This window comes from Astatotilapia calliptera, chromosome 12, assembly GCF_900246225.1.
Source record: "Astatotilapia calliptera chromosome 12, fAstCal1.2, whole genome shotgun sequence".
NCBI lineage: Eukaryota > Metazoa > Chordata > Actinopteri > Cichliformes > Cichlidae > Astatotilapia > Astatotilapia calliptera.
Window position 1 is genome coordinate 15035886 of NC_039313.1, and position 17141 is coordinate 15053026.

Below are 17141 nucleotides of genomic sequence, written 5' to 3' on the forward strand. Positions count from 1 at the left end.
GAGATGTGATTTTGTAAAGCGTTTGAGGCTCTCTATGCATGTAATCAGCAGTCATTTGAAGAGGGTATGGGGATGAATTTTATTCCTCTTGTTACGAGAAATGATTCAACTTTTTTCTTCTTTTTTTTTTGGGAAACATCATTGAGAAAATGTGCTGGTTGTTTGTCAATTAGTCAACATCCAATTTTCTTCAATTTCTTTAACAAATTGGATTTTTCTTGATATTGATGAAATGGGTGTAAGCAAGAACAACATGACAAAATGCCTTCTCCGTGTTATCTTTATACCAATTTATCCAGCATTTAACCCTAACCTTGCACTTTAACTATGAGTGTTGGAGAATTAAACTAGCTAAAATGTAAAATGTAATAATAATAATTGACCACACCTGGAGTCTTACAATCGCACCACAGTTAGAGGGTCTCCCGGACAATTTTACTTTTAGCAGCACTGCAGCATACACATGTTGGGAAGGGACTCAGAAACCCTAATTTATTAAACTTTGCTTTTAGTACAGACAAAAACAAAACACAAAACAATAACAGCTAATCTGATTTGACTTAAACGTTTCAGAAGCGTCCATAAATCTTAAACCCGCAGGGAGGCACTTCCCGTATTCTCGGCAGCTGTTTCAAATGCTCAGCCACCCTTTAGCTTTAAATGGATTCTTTAAATGGAGTCTCAGTCACAAACCGACTTCTTGATGCAGGTAACGCACGGAGAAAGCCTAATGTGTCATCACAAAGAAAGACATGAACTAAATTGTGAATCTATCACTCAAAAGCCGAGATGTAGTCTCTGAGATACACGCGATTTCTCGTGAGAGATGGACTGAACATTCGGTTTTATCATTTTAAACCTGAAGGTTAAACAGGATGAAAAAGGAAAAATTCTTTCCTTTATACATATTACATCCATGCAAGTTTTTAAAATAAATCTTAATTACGCAAATGACTCCTTGTTTCTTACTAAAAAGTACATCTGTGGAAGTTCTGATCACGTTTTGAGAGTCTGATATGGTCACAGCTGAAAAATTACAAAATTAAGTACACTGAATGCCAGCTTAAGACTCCATGATTTATGTCCACATATCAAATGCTTTCTGTTGGTAAATCATTTGCATAAAAACTGTGTACTTAGCTACGCTGTGTGGAAGCCCCCCCAGAAAAAAGCGACAAAGACATGCAGCACAATGTGGACTCCTCAACACAAATGAACGGTCTATAAAAGTGATATGGCACAGTGTACCAAGACCAAATATAATTCAGGCATCTCACATATGGCTTCTTGGAGAGTCCAGTACAGTTTGTCCAACCTCACTTTTCATTTCGTCACCAAAAAAAAAAAAAAAAAATGATATCACAAAGACAAATGTGCAAACTGATCCAGCATAAAGTTGCTTGCCTCACGTATTTAATATTCACCCTGTATCTGAATCCATCTTCATTTCTATCTGCTGGCTGTCTCTGTTTATCTACTTTATGTCTGCCTTGGTAACTATATTAATAGCTTATTTATGCACATTGAAAAGGGCAAGAGAAAAAGCTTATATCAACAGCCCTACAGATTAGATGAAAAATATGTAGATTTGATTTTGTTGTGAACTTTTCCGTTTAACCTCCTAACACCCGAACTCCTCCACGGCATGCATTTTTAATTTCTCTTTTATATTTGGGCACATTGGGACCTGATGAATGTAAAAACAAAGAATTACCAGATTTTTTTTTTTGGCCTAATTTTTGTTTATGAGAAAAATGAGAGCCACATATGAGGATATTCATTTAAAATTGTGATAGAACAGTAGCAGCATAATGTCCTCATGAGTGGACAGTTCCTTGTAGAGCAAAATTGAGTATTTTGGTCTAAATAACCCCAAATGTGATGTCCACATATGTGGAGGCCAGGTCCTAGGAGGTTAAGTTAAAAACAGAGAAGAGGTGATTCAAAATGTGTGATCTGCATCACATTATCAAGTCTTATCAAGAAAGGATAACAGGTTACTCTGACCTCGGTCAGCTGTCTTTTCAAATTAAATTAACTGTCAATAGCAGGTCACCATAATGTCAGTAGCTTTTAAAATAGATTTAAGTGGCTCTGGACACGCCCATACACAATGGATATATCTGTAAAGTAAAGTCAAATTTTATTTATATAGCACCTTTCAAGACAAGGATCAGAAAGTGCTTCACAACAAATAGCAACATAAAAAAAGTTAACTAAATCCAAGTCTGAAAAAAGACAAGAAATGTGCTTAGTAGACATCTAAAACAGGAGTCTCCAACCTTTTTTGCGCCATGGACCGGTTTATGTCCGACAATATTTTCACGGACCGGCCTTTAAGGTGTTGTGGATGAATACATCAAAATAAAACCAGTACCAGTACCAAAAAAGACCCAGGGAATCAGAGTTATAAAAAAAAAAAAATTTTAATAGATAAAAACACTAAAAAACCCTAAAAACACTGAAACCCATAAATTTCACACGCGAGCCTCAACTCTCGCAGCCCGGCACCAAACGACTCATGGACCAGTACCGGTACATGGTTCAGGGGTTGTAAATATACTCACTACACCGGATCGACTGCTTGTTCATGCTGTCTTTAACAAGCCAAACACGTGGTAGAAACTTAATGCACTTAGGCTTTGGGACATGATCAAGACAACCTCCTGATATTCAGACCAAGCTGAACGAATCAGAATAGAGAAGAAAGGTGATTTAACTTTGAATTTTGCATGGACTCGTCTAAGTAATTCAGAAACGGCTGTTCCACTGAGAATTTTCCCACACGATCATCTCTAGGGTTTACAGAGAATAGCCCAAAAAAGACCATCCAGCAAGAAGCTTTTCTCTGGGGTAAAAAGCCATTTTGATGCCATACGGCAGGAAGACTGGCCAAACTGCTTCACACTAATAGGAAGGCGACTAAACTAACGACTTGTTAAAACCAAGGTATGAAAAGCATCTCTAAACGCACATCATGTTGAGTCTTGTAGCAGATGGGCTACAGCAGTAGAAGACTACACCATGTGTCCCTCCTGTCAGCTAAGAATAGAAAACTGAGGCTTTAATTTACACGGACTCACAAAAACTGCCCACAGAGGATTTGAAATATGTTGCCTGGTCTGATGAGTCTCAAGTTCTATTTCAACTTTCAGATGGTAGGCTCAGAATTTGGCAGAAAACAACATGGAAAAGGATGGATCCATCTTGCCTGTATCAACGGTTCAGGCTTGTGGTGGTGTAATGGTGTAGGGGATACTGTCTTGGCACACTTTAGGCCTCTTAGTACCAAGCAAGGACTGTTTAAATGTCCCAGTCTACCTGAGAACTGTTGCTGATCATATCCTCCCCTTTACAATCACACTGTTCCCCAGTATCGATGGCTTATTCCAGCCCGATAGCTAAGCATGTCTCAAAGCTCAGATCATCTCAAACTGGTGTCTTGAACATGACTGTGATGTCAGTCCAACAGAGTACCAGAAGGGGAGATTCACATCATGGATGAAGCAACTGTTTGATGCTATTGTGTCAATATGCACCAGAATCTCTGTGCAATGTTTCGAGCACCTTGTTGAATCAGTGCCACAAATCATTAAGTCAGTTTTGAGGACAAAAGGGGGTCCAACGCTGTACTAGCAAGGTTTGGCTAATAAAGCATCCAGTGAGTTCATATCTGTGTAAAGTAAGAACTCCACATCCATTAAAGCTGAAAGAAAACATTTGGCTTGTAGGGAAATTTTCAAATCATTAAAATGTTTTCCTGTGCAGTCCAAAAGTTGAGTGCTGTGGTGATAGAAATAATATAATATATACAGTATCTGTACTTCCGAGGTTTAAAGCTGTCTCTAAAATATCACTTCTCGATCTCTGACCCTATTAGCAAATCACAAATAATGAGCCATGGTTTCCTCCTATCAGCAGGTGTCGTGGAATCAGAAACACAGCTGTCTAGTTCTAAGGTAGCCCAGGGGCAGGGTGGCAAACTTTTCAGGCTTTATCATAGCACACAGTAGAATGGTCTAATTTGTATTTTTTTTCTGACAGCACCCCGCACTGAGCTAAATCGTAATGAATAATTTGAGATGTAAAAAGGCGAGTTACAATTTCACTAATAACGGTTTTGATTTTAACCCGAGAACTCATATCACAGGACCACTGATGCAGAGGAGCAAAATTTGAAGAAGAAAAAAAAGTGGAATTTGATGCCTGAGCCTCACAACAATTACTAAACGCGAAGTTTCTCACGTAGTGTAACAGAGATAAAAGGTTATCTGGAAAGAGAGATTCAAAAACGAGACAAAGGATGAAACGGGGAGATGAGAGTGGCAGTCTGTTCTGTGCTGCGGCTTAAAGAAATGACATTTTGTGCATCTCGATATAGCTGCGTGTTGTCTGTGTCAGAAAGGTGTGTATAACGCACATAGCCGCATATCTCCGTGCTTTCCTCAAAGCATGCATCCTTTTAACCCTCTCGCAGTGATTAGGGCATCACTGTGGGGAAAAGTCGGTAATTATAAATTCACAGTCATCAGAATTATGCATTATTAATTTCTAATTACGCTGCCTCTGACATGATGATAAGTGTTCCACTATAAAAAGAAGTTCACCGTGCTGCTGAAGCAAAGGTGAGTGTACACAAAACAACATTTCATCAGGTGCAAAACTTGCTGCCCTTGACATTTTTTTCTTTAATGAACACACTGGTGGAGTACACCTCTAGCGGCAACTCTAGCGTGATTTCTTTTTTCTGCTACTTTCTTCTAAGATACAGTAGAATACTTTAACTGGGACAAAATCTGGTAAAAATCATGTCATATGCATTGGGTCTAAATTAAACTAGGTCGCACTGTGACACTGCAGCCTCTCAGGTGGATACCGTAGATTATTTTTACACATGCCGAGTCGTTTTCTAGAGTGCCAGGGCAAATTCTCTTCTTCTCAGCCCTCCCTCTTGTTCTTCTTCCATCTTCACGCAGTATTTCTCAAACACCGGCTTCTTCTCTATCTCTCATTCATCGCTTGGTCTCGCCTCCACCTCTTGCACTCCGGTGTTTATTTCCTCCCCTTTTCCTTATCAAGTTAATGTCATCAAACCGAATGCTTTGCTCTTGAATGGCTACACTTCAGCTATAGCTCCCACACTTTTCCCAGCAGCTTTTCTCCCTCATCTCTTTTCTTCAGTCTGTCCCAAAGTAAGAAATACAATGTCCTTTTCTCAACATTGAAACTTTTTCCTCATATGAAGCTTCTACTCAGGCGATATACCCTCTCTGTATTTATGTTGTTTTCAATTCATCTAGCTCTGTGAAAAGCTCAGCCTTTACCACCTACCTCTCTCCTATATATACACTTCTCTCAATCATCTACCTCTGTCCCATCTTCAAGTTAAACTCATTTCCTGCAATTCTTGCTGCTTTCTCCCTGATTTGTTTTTATCTCTATCGATCGTGACCCTTTCCTCCTTTAAGAAAACTCTCCTCATCTGATGACAAGCACAGAAGATCTGCTGAATGAGTGTTTCATCTCTCTCTTTGGCTCTCTCCCAATCTATACACACATGCTCATGGCCACTTCATTAAGTACACCTGTTCAACTGCTCATAAACGCACTTATCTAATCAGCCGATCACCTGCCAGCAACTTAGTGCATTTAGGGATGTAGAGATGCTGGACTTCAAACCCAGCATCACAATGGGGAAGAAAGGTGATTTAAGGGGCTTTGAATGTGCTATAGTTGTTGGTCTATTACCGATCCAATGGGATCTTCCCACACAACCATCTCTTGGTTTTGCAGAGAATGGTCCAAAAAAGTGTAAATATCAATTCCTCTTGATGAAAAACTGGGATTAACTGGAAATGTTCTGTTTTTAACTGAGGCACGATACACACTTCCAAAGTCGAGATAAAATCAAACGTAGACATTCTAACACAAATCTACAGTACTCTGATTGATCTGTACATAGTAGCACTCCAACCTTTTTCCACAGACGGGAAATTACAGCTTTTAGGATTGAAAGCCTAAGCCAGGTGGTTAAAGTACATGTCACATAATCCAAATGTCCACGGTTCAATTCAATCCAGTGACATTTGTGACATTCTTCTCTGCCTCCTCAACATCCACTGTCACATCAGATAAAATTACCCCCAAAAAGAAATTTCAGGTTTCCCCTGTCCAGTCAAATAATCTTTTGATTATAGTCAATTGCCTGTCTCCAAGTCTGTTTTGGATAGTTTACTGAAACCATTTCCTACTCTTTTCTACCCCATTTGATCCCTTCTTTTCAATGGGTCCATGTTCCCTGTCTGTCCATCTGTACTTTTCAGCCAGAGCTGCTGTCAGCATGCAGTGTCCCATCCTACATTTTTAATTTTTCCTTATCGTCCAGCTGCCACTGATACAGCATGTAGGTCAATAAAGAGGGCATACACTCACACAAACATCCACTCTTTGTGAAACACTAACACGCTGTGACAACTATACAAACACAAAGTCTATATACAGCCCTAAGATTAAGTGGTGCACACATACAGGTGCCCTTAGTGACAACCAAACGCAGTATTTGTTGGCAGTGTGTCAGTATTTTGTGGGTAAGTATCACTAGACTGTATTTTAAAAGACCTTTACCAGTGTGTACATTCATGTATGTAAAGGGAACTTCATTATGTTGCAGTTAAAAAAAAAACACACACACACATCAAAGATGAGAACCACAGAGCTGATGGCTCTACTACGCCTCCCTCCTCCAACAGGCTAACAAGACCTCTGATGTGACCCAACTAAATCCAGGGGGAAAGCTCGACAAAAGACCTCCCATGGCAAACTTAAATCCCGCTCACACACAAGCATGCACTTGAGCAATGATGCACATGCTCCCTACAGAGATTAATAAATCTCATCCAGATCGCACGGCTGGGATGGACAAGGTTGACAGAGGGCATCTGGAGCCTGTCAAGACAATCAAAACACGTTGCCCCTCTCCCATTCTATATCTGCAACTCTCCTGCTTTTAATCATCCTTTTTCCAACTCTTTCTCTCTCTCTCCTTCACGCTGCCTTCCTTGCTGCTCTGCTCTCTTTCTTCCTATTTGATCTTTTCGTGATTCATTAGAAGCTGATGTGAAAAAAAAGTGTTAATTGTTCTGATATGGGTAAAACTGAACGAGACACATGGATCAAAGGAAGATTCAGTTTTATATTTTTGATCACACCGAGCCTGCTGTGTTCTTTTAATTAAACTAGCTGGCTAATTGAAGTGAAGGGTTGGCTATGGAAAAAGAATAACAAGTGAGCACTACAACTTTACTGTGCATGTATTAAGTGAAAGCATAAGCTCTGTTTTTGTAAGATATAAAGCTGGGAGGACATTTTTATTAATATTTTTCATTGCCTCACACTTTTAATGCATCTGTAAATTTGATGCTTGTAATACAGCCGTTCTCACTGAACAAATAGCTAAATTTAGTATAAAACAGACTGCTCCGTGTTACCTTAAACGGAAGAGATTTTTCACTGCAAGGGCTGATGGGTAGAGACTGAAGGCTGCTGGCAGGACTTGTCTCTGTGCTCTGCAAAAAGACAAAAACACGGCTATAACCAGAACATCACGATGAGGTCTGCGTGCTGTACTGTGCTGAAGATAAACCAGTCAGATGCTTAAAATGACAACATTACAACATTAAGGAATTTTGTTTTTACTCTTCTTTTTCTGCTAAGTATATTCACAGTTAGGCAGTATTACAAAAGCCTCGCTAAACATTCAGTGTGAAAACAGACGAAGGTATAAAAAAAACATTAGTTCTGAAGACAGGTGCTCATTTTCATCCCTGACTTTCCTTTTTTTTTTTTTTTTTTTTACAGAAAATCTGATTCATCTATATTTGAATGACATCAAAAATGTAAATGTAGGTAACATGTCTGTATCAGAACAATTTCATGTTGCCAGCTGCATTATTTTCACCTGATTTCTTACAAAAGCTCTTTTTTTCTGATGACAGTTGTGATTTGACGCTTTTTGGCACTGCTTCTCAGCACAGTTATCTAGTGGGCAGAGAGCAGAGGCAGCCAGAAGGGGATCCAAAATGCACACGCGTACACACAAACACACAGCCTGTTTTCATGTGACAAAAGGAGCATGTGCAATCACGTACAATCTGCACACAGGTGCACAGAAACACCGTCCCTTAAGAAGAGCATATGCGGGTATATAGATCACTGCTGAGGGCTCCTGATGGGTCATATGGGAAAGCAGAGAGGAAAATCGTGTCTCAAGCTAGGACTGCTGCTATTGGTGTACTTTTGCATGGTAGGGACATGACAGTACACAGATGGAAGATATGACAAGATACATGATATAACAAGAGAAGGAAAGAGGAAAGGTAAAAATAAGTATCATCCAAAAAAATAAAACATTATCTCCACTTGAATATTCAGTGAAGTCTATTCCTTGCCATATTTTGCCCTTTAGGAGATTTATATGCCAACTAACCCCACTGTTGTTAGGCGAAATGACCAGATACAGTAAGAAGTCTATAAAAATTGGATTTTTAGGCTGAAGTTTAATCATATGTGCATAGTGTTAGCCTACTTTCAGCTTTTAAATAACCTAATTTGACAGATGGTTTCTTTCACAAACATTCTGAGATGATGTTGTCCGTGGCTTTCATTTTAAAAAGGGCAAATACTTAAAAAAAAAACAAAAAAACATACTTGGCAGGTGATTTGGTGAGTGTCTCCCTATCATGACATTTTAGATCACATTACTGAATCATATGAGGAAGTAAGAGAGCATCAAAGAGGAAACACAACATCCTGCTCTCTAAAGATCTTTGAAAGATAGAAAGCACTTGGCTTGCATTCTTTGCTCTTCTCTTAATTAAGATAATCTCCACTTTTGACAACACACATGCTATAGAAGCGGTTACACTAATCTCCTAAACAATCACACTTAAAAAGCCAAGTTGGTCTGCCTGCAGATGCACAGCACAGCCACTACAAAACATGACATGCCCACTTCACTGTTACAAGGTTAGGTTGGGATTGCGGTTAAATTCATTTAATGATAATCTTAGAGTAAGGTTAGATTAAAGTTATGGTTACTTGTAGTCTGCAAGTCTCTCGGCACAGCTGCCAATGTTTCCTCCTAAGATGCTGACTTGGTCTGATCAACTCAGGATCAGACACTTAGCTTGAAGCCTGACAAGATCAATTTCCTTGCGATTGTGATCTTGCGAAACTCACAAGATTCCAGCTGTCTCATTGGTTTTGAAGGAGGTTCTGAGAAACACTTGAGCCCAAATCTTTGCACAGCATAAACTTGATGCTTTATTGGTTTGGCTGACCTTTTAAAGAAGCATGCCTCCCTATCAGAGTTATAGGTGTGCTGTGGCGTCAGGCCCTCAATGTGTCATTGGTGATCAATGCCTTTTCCTATGTAGACAGACAGGCGTGTACTCAGTGACACCCCCCTAAACACACATACACACTCTCACTCTGTCTCCTTCTAACACATACCCATCCTCTTTAAGGTCACCCCTGTCCCACAGGCCTTAACACACAACTGTCCCCACAATTAGACGTGGCTCAGTAAAAAGGCTCTTAGATTTAGGAATTGGCTGCCGGGGAGCCATGGATTTAATGACTGGCACTACACTGAAACTAAATGTCTACAGATGATGAATGGCCTAAGAAAGGAAAGCAGGTTTTGTAGTTTGATGCGCACCTTTAATCACATCCACACATGAGTTAAATCAAGAAATGAAAACCTTCAAATAACTCACGGGGCATTCATACCACCTCGCTCTCTGACAGACATTCGTCTTTTTTATAGAAATTGCTTTAAAATACTCTCATGCGATTAAGCGAGGACATTGAATTACTCCGCTTTGCTGTGTTCCACACCTATCTGTACAATCCAACACAAATTTATTTGTAGAAGTTCATCAGAACTTTTGGAAATGCTGATGATTCTGAATGACACTGTTCTTTCCAAAAACTGTTTTAACAGATTTGGATGGCACAATCGGAACTGCAAGAAACACCATTTTCAATGTCATTCTGTTATATCCGCATTCTAACAACGTGGTGGAGGAAGCAGTCTGAGTGTAAGCCGTAACAAAAAGTCAGTCACGGTCTTCCTAGAATCCATCGCTGACACTGACAAATGGAGATCACCATAGGAAACATTTCTGGACACAGACAGTGGCATTTTACAAATGTTCATCCATGCAGCCGACAGAAAACACTGTTAAAAAATATATATATATCTGAAAGGAGTGTTCATGGTTCAAATTGTTTGTGTCTGCATAATGATAAGCATCTTTTATTTGTATAGGACAATCCTTTGTTATTATTTTTGACATCAAATCTTACTGCTTGTGCTAGTATTTTGATTTTTATTAGTATCGTTTGTATCATTTCAATTTGAAATCGGAAGCTATATAAATTGTTTTTCCTCAATTTTTTGAATTTTTGGTGCCATAAGAAATTTTTATCCAACCCCACTGGAAAATACGTTCCTCTTAACTAACTGATGAAAAGAAAATTCTTTTAAAACAGTTGTTAATCCTGTTCTACAGATATTATAGTCTATATGTTTATAAAGAATGGGAAACTGCATCAATTTACATCAAATAAGCTCACAACAGCTGTGTGCAGCCCAGTCGTGTCTTGATAACTTTTACAAGCTCCTGAATTCAAAGGTGTAGATCGCTCACAGATAGGCTGTCGCAAAAATCAAGGCTGGATTCTGGATTAAAAGGTCAATGTTAGGTGTCAATGTAAACTTTCAATTATGCAAATCTATTTTTTCTGAGACGTGATGCTCTCACATTCAAATCTTTTAATGTACTTTCAATGTTGGGCTTTTTGATAAGCTCTCCAAAGATCTTACTGTTTGGGAGTTGATATCTAAATATGTCGGTCTCTGGGGCTTTGAGAGTCTGCTCTGTTAATCTCACCCTCCATCTTCCATGAATTGTTGCGATGTATCAACTAGGTTCTTCAGTAAGGTTTCTGCAGTGGACCACTGAGGCCTACTGATGAGCCTTCTTTTTTGGGGGGAAAAATTATTCTTGCAAAAACTCGCGCATGGCAGGGAAGAAGATATGCAATAGTGTCTCCAGTCTCCTGGGAACCCAAGTGAAATCTGTTTGATGTCTCTAGAGCCTTGGGAGCTGAACCACAGGGAATTCTGTGTTTTGTTTCCACCTGCCATAACTTTGACATAAAGTTAAGACGTGGCGAGTTCTCTTTCTTTCAAATCATTAAAGTTTAGTTCATAAGTCTATAAGTTTAGTTCTGCAGAGAATTTCAACTCAAGTAATCTCTGAAAGCACCTAAATCGAGTGGTTTTGCATGTTTTTGGGGCACTTGAAAAAACAATGGAAATTAGACAGAAGTCAAAAACACAGTAATCTGAATTATATGGTCAACGTTAAGTAACTGTAAAGATTTTCCAGAATTTCAGGCTATGGTTTTGGGGACTTGAGGTTTTCGGTTTGAAATACATTATAAGTGAATTTCCATAACTTTCCATTTATTTGCAATTCAAAGAAGACACTGTAGAGATGTAAACCCATGATAGTATCACTCTAACATGAGTGCGGAACAACACATCTGAGCTTCAGTACCTCAAAGCAGCTGAAAATAATGACCAAAGTCCTTTTCAACAATCACAAACCTATGGATAGTTGAAAAATAAAAATTATAATTTTCAACCCAGACTGATGAAATGCTCAAAATTTGGGACTAATTTTTTAACATAAGTGAAGTAAGTGAATTTTGATTAGCTATATTTCAATTCATTGGTGACTTAAGCTCAATTTAGGGTTCTTATTGAGCCTCAAAAGTCCCCTAAATTGATTAACTAGTGTGTTACTTCAGAGGGGAGAATTCACAGGTCTGCACTGAAAGCTTGCAAGTCAATAAGCATAATTAGGTGAAAGACAAAATCTTTGGGTATGTTATGGCCCTGTCCATAATCTGTTTTGGTGGCTGTTGTTGTCTGTTCCTTTAAGTCTTTGCAGGTCCCGGAGTGGATGAGCTGACGGCTGCTGATTGGTCCCCTGGCCATGTGATCTTCTTCAAATCCCTCACCAGCAGTTGTCCCGGGGCAGCCACTGACAGCAGCAGCAGACCTGACCCTGGCCTCCAAAACTTGAGACTTTTGTGCTTGTGATTTGTGCGGCTTCTCTGAGTTTTGTATATAGTGTGTATATTAGCTTTCATTGTACATAGCACATTGTAAATAGCACTGCAACAGAAGGGGTGAGCTGCCGTATTGTTTTTCCTTGCACTGTTTTCTCCTGTTTATTTCAGTTAGGGAGTTAGGTGTAGCGCTTGTCTTTTGTTTGATGTTTGATTTCACATAGGGTTTTAGATAGCACCTCCTCCTGACTTAGCTTGTTTTGTTTGTTATTTTGGCCTTTGTTCACCCTGGAGCTTCATTTTTGCAGTGTAGATAATAAAACACGATTCACTAAGGAATTGGTTTCCCTCTGTGTATGGTTTTGGGGACCAGGGCGGGGCAGTCTTTTCAAACTTATGTTGCGTTCCTGTACCCCTAGACTGGGGCGTAACAGTAGCCTGTGGACAATCACCACCATAAAGTGTCTTTTGATTTCATAACCTCTGATAGGGTGACACAGCAACGGGGAGGTCTTCTCAATCACCAGATGTAGGTTAGATTAGACATTAGATAAAAGAATCTCTATGTGACCTTGATGCACGTAATGCATGTAATACAGTATGTAATAATGATTTGATTTGAAGTAGAATTTCCAATAAATAAAGTAAAAAGTGAACAAATTACAGTCCGTGCACCTTTGCACACACAGAGGACTGACAGCAGGAATTCTAATCCCAAAGTTTCACATGCAAGGTTCCACATACTGCAGAGTTATGACCCTGTCTACTTGGCTGAGCTTCGGCCCAGTGATAGGACGTTTGAAGTGGACAAAAGTGTTTGACAGTGAAAAGTGTTGGCACCTGCTATTGATTGGCAAAAGCTTGCAAAAGCAGACACAAGTGTACAACGGCAAAGGTGAACGCAAGAGGCTATAAGTTAAGTTAAACAAAGCCAAAGACCGGGGCTCAATACCAGAAGGTCAAGCAAATGAAATGCAAAGAAAACAGACATGTCGAGTCACCCTCCCCTTGTTGCAGAATGGTTTATGTCTGCTTTTGGAAGGTAACAAAATTTGCAAGTTAATGACACAACAGAGCAAGCAAAGAGGGCAAAGAAACGCCTCTTTCATATTCATGTTCTGCTGCTGTGTACCCTCTCTCTCTGTTGCACTCCTTTAGTTTTTTTCCACCACCACTTTAGTTTACCTCTCTCTCTACAAATTATTATTTCATTTACATGTCTCATGTCTCTCTCACAGAGGTCCTGGGAGAAAAACAGAGATATAAGCAGGAAAGAAATCAGGAGAAAGCTATATATATGCCTCTGTGGACTGTAATTCACAGCAGGCTTTGATCTTAGTTTAGAGATACTAATGGTGTGGTTTTAGGGAAGGTCTGGTCACCCTTTTATCTTTTTGTGTATTTGTATTTTGAGTACGGGTCTGTATAATACTTCCATATATGGTTGGGGTCAGTCACCCATGTAGATTTAAAAAAAAAAAAACCCAAAGCATCAGACAATCAAAGCTAATGGATGTTCTTTCTAAGCTTATGCTATTGCTAACATCCCTTATTGGTATGTTGGCATGTATTATACACTGCCAAAGGGTATTAGTGAAAATATTAGCACTTTCACTCTAAAACAAAACATTCACCGTATATATTAAACACCATCAACATCCCCTTCCAAATGACTCCTACTGACACTGTGCTCGCAAAACTTCAGAAAACAATCATTTAGGCATCTGTCATTTTCAAGCAAAGTGTTATGATCTTTCTGGATCCTGATTTGGACTAAAATGTAAAACAAAAATTTGCATCTGCATCTTGTAATTACCCGAGACCCCTCAAAAACGTGTGGAGTCTGGCATCTAAAGAGGATATGTAAGTGCAGAGGATGGCAGATAATGTGGCTTCCTGGTTTATATTGTTAGACCTTGTAAAGGTATTCCAACGTGTCAGTGCTTTACTAAGTGACTGTTTCAGCTAATCATGTCCAGAATGGTTTGGATGTAATTTAAGTTGGTTCCAAACATTCACACTGAGACAGACACATAGCCTGGGGTGAAACGTTAGCTTTAACCAGGCTAAAACATTTAAAGAGGAGATTTATAGCCTGAAACAGGAGGGATAATATGTGTGTGTTTGTGTACATGTAAAGCATAAACTGGCAGATACTTAAAGTCTCCCAGTTTCCCCCTCTAAACGTAGAATCTGATTAAATTAACAAAACAAAGTGATTAAATGGACCTTTTAGAGACGGGAAAGCAACCACTTTGACCAGATTTCATGGAACTGAAATAGAGCCTGATTAAAATAGGGGGTGAAAAATTCGTAAGAGCAGCGTGGTGCACAGTGGTTCCAGATGAAATTGCTTTTTATTGTTTGCTAGACCCTTATCCTCACTGGTTTAAAACAATTTGATGCGTTTCAAACTTGATAAGGGCTGTCGGTGTGGTCTACCTTATGTGCTCTGTAGAAGCCAAATATGCCAGACTCACTAAATGTAAAGCTAATCTTCCTTCATTTGTTTGTATGTCCTTGTCGAGAAGAGCTTGTGTGCTGCTGACTGTTAGCCATGTGCATTATCTCACCTCCTGCAGTGTCCGTCTCAGCCTTAGAAGCAGGGTTTTGACAGCAGTGCACTCCTGCTGCATGAGTCTTAGTGGAAGGGTTTCCAGTCCCAGAGGTAAAGGGTCATCTTCCTTCCCCGTGCCCAACCCGGCGCTCCACTCAGCAGGCAGCAGGCTGGTTGGACGGCAGGGTTCCCTAGAGGAGAGGAGGGATGAACAAAAAGAGAATAGTACATTTTTTTGTCTATGAGTCAGCATGAAAACTTGATCATAAACACGTCTTCCCCACTGTTCTCCACTTGTGGAATCTCATCATTGCCTTCGCTGGTTAGCGATTATATAGCTGACCCATTACACAGTAAAGTGAAGATGCCAGCTGCTTCTCAATACCCCAGTAATTCCTTGAAATCTGTGTGATACCATGTGTAACAAACTAAAGTGCACAAACATAGTCCGAACAATAACTTGGCAGAATGCAAAACAATAATTTGTAGCAATTAGATGCAACGTAGTAAACTACTCCTTCTACACAACCTTGCTGCATAGCATAAAGCTGTTATTCACAGTATTTTAGTCTGATTGAAACCCAATGTGAACATTTTGAATCTTTGATCTTTATTATTTCAGAGTCATTGAATAAAAAAAATAGTCCATTGCTGCAAAAAATAGTTGGCTTTAAAAAACACAGAATGAAAAGAAAATGAGAAAGACAGAAAAAAACAAGAGAAGGAAAATTAAACCAAAAAAAAAGTGACAGTCAGAACCGACTGTCACAATACACAGCAGCTACCCCACAGGATCCACCGAGGACTCGATTTTAATGACAAGTCATTTCTACAATAATTCTTTTTAGAGAAGGTTTTAAATCAACAACGTGAGGCGATAACAAACTACCACACAAAACAAAAGGTCCACCTTATCATCCTGTATAATGAAGTCAGGGGGACACTTCACTACCAAGAGATTTGTGGACGTCCACAAGAAAGTTTGAATGTTACGTGCAGCAGAGCTGACCGTAGGTAGATGCTGTTAAAAGTCCCAGTTTAAGGCTGGACTATTAACTATTAGCCTCCGAAAGAGGCAATGTTGTGATGGCACAGGATTGGATTCAAACACACACAAACAACAGGGGGGAGTTCAACCAAAGCCTTCTTGTAATTATCTGTCCCATTTGGGAACACACTCCATTAAACAGTAAACAGGTCTTTGTACCAGCATGTCTTTGGTCTCCGGTGCGTGGCCTCTATTCCTTGTCTCACCTGAAAGTCACAGCATTTAGGAAAAAAGGAGACAGATATTTGGAAGGGATTCTTACAAAGAGCCAGACCTGCTTGGAGCATCTTTCTTTGCCTTCCTAAAGCTCAATCCATGCACCTCGGGCTCTTATATTAACATAGTCATTAATTGCTTGGAGTCTGCTTTACTCCTTTTGCCAGTTTGCCACATTTCCCTGCTCGAGATGTCAGACTTCTCTATAGTCCACCAGACATGAAAACAGTCTCCGAACAAAGATCAAGACGTTTTTATTCTATTTTGTGGCCGTGTGTGAAAAGCATCAGGAAAACAAAGCACATCAGTTTACTTTATGATAGCTCTGCACAAACATGACGGTAATTGAATGTCTGTGGGGCTACTGATGTGGTTTGTAATTCAAATACTTTTTTATTGAGTGGTAGAAAAAAAAGATATATTTTCTAAACAGACATTTTAATTCCCCGGCATTCTCATTTTGGGATTAGCACTTACCTGAGGTTAACAATTTACTTTTCAGACAACAGCAATTACACAAGCAATTAACCACAAAACACACTGGAACACTAACTGCATTCATGGGCATAACTTTGTAACCTAAAGGGTTACATGATCCGTAGATAAACATGATCCGTGGATAAACCTTTTGTTCTGTTTATGCACTTCTTTGCCTTTTAAAATGCAAGCCATCATCAATCCACTGGCAAACAGTCACAAACGTCTCTGATCAATAAAAATGTGGCGCTGACTCTGACTTGGACATTTCGCCAAGTCTTCACTCTTAAAAGTTCCTATTAACACGACTACACAGAGCTAGATTGTTTGCAAAATAGACTTAAACTATTTCAACTATTAAACTAGAGTTGACGTATTTCACACAGAGAAATAACACCGGAAAGCAACTAGAATAATCAAACTTGTTTCAATAAAGTAAATTCCTGCATTAACATTTCTCTGCCAGGTTGTGATATTTTGACAGAAGTGCATAAAGGGGGATTGTGTATCTCACCTTCTTTATGACATTTTCAAAAGGTGAGCCGAGAAATACCACCCTCTTGTCTGAAAACCACACAGACAACCTCAGAGTTCACAGTCTGCATAACAAGAAAAGAAGAGGGATGGAAGACAGTGGAAAGGCAGACATGGTAGCAGAAACAAGAAGCTCTTAATCATCAAGAGCCCATGTTCACTTTC

At 39.4% G+C, this 17141-nt stretch overlaps 1 protein-coding gene across 3 annotated transcripts in view; it reads right to left on the reverse strand.

Moving 5' to 3' along the window:
* Positions 1-17141, reverse strand: part of ccser1 (coiled-coil serine-rich protein 1) — a 127300-nt gene that overhangs the window by 68451 nt on the left and 41708 nt on the right. For all 3 annotated transcript variants that reach the window (XM_026188367.1, XM_026188368.1, XM_026188369.1), the window contains exons 7-8: positions 14718-14892; positions 7488-7565 (exon numbers count right to left, since the gene is read on the reverse strand). In XM_026188367.1, the coding sequence (XP_026044152.1) occupies positions 7488-7565; positions 14718-14892 (253 nt within the window). The remainder of the gene's footprint in view (positions 1-7487; positions 7566-14717; positions 14893-17141) is intronic.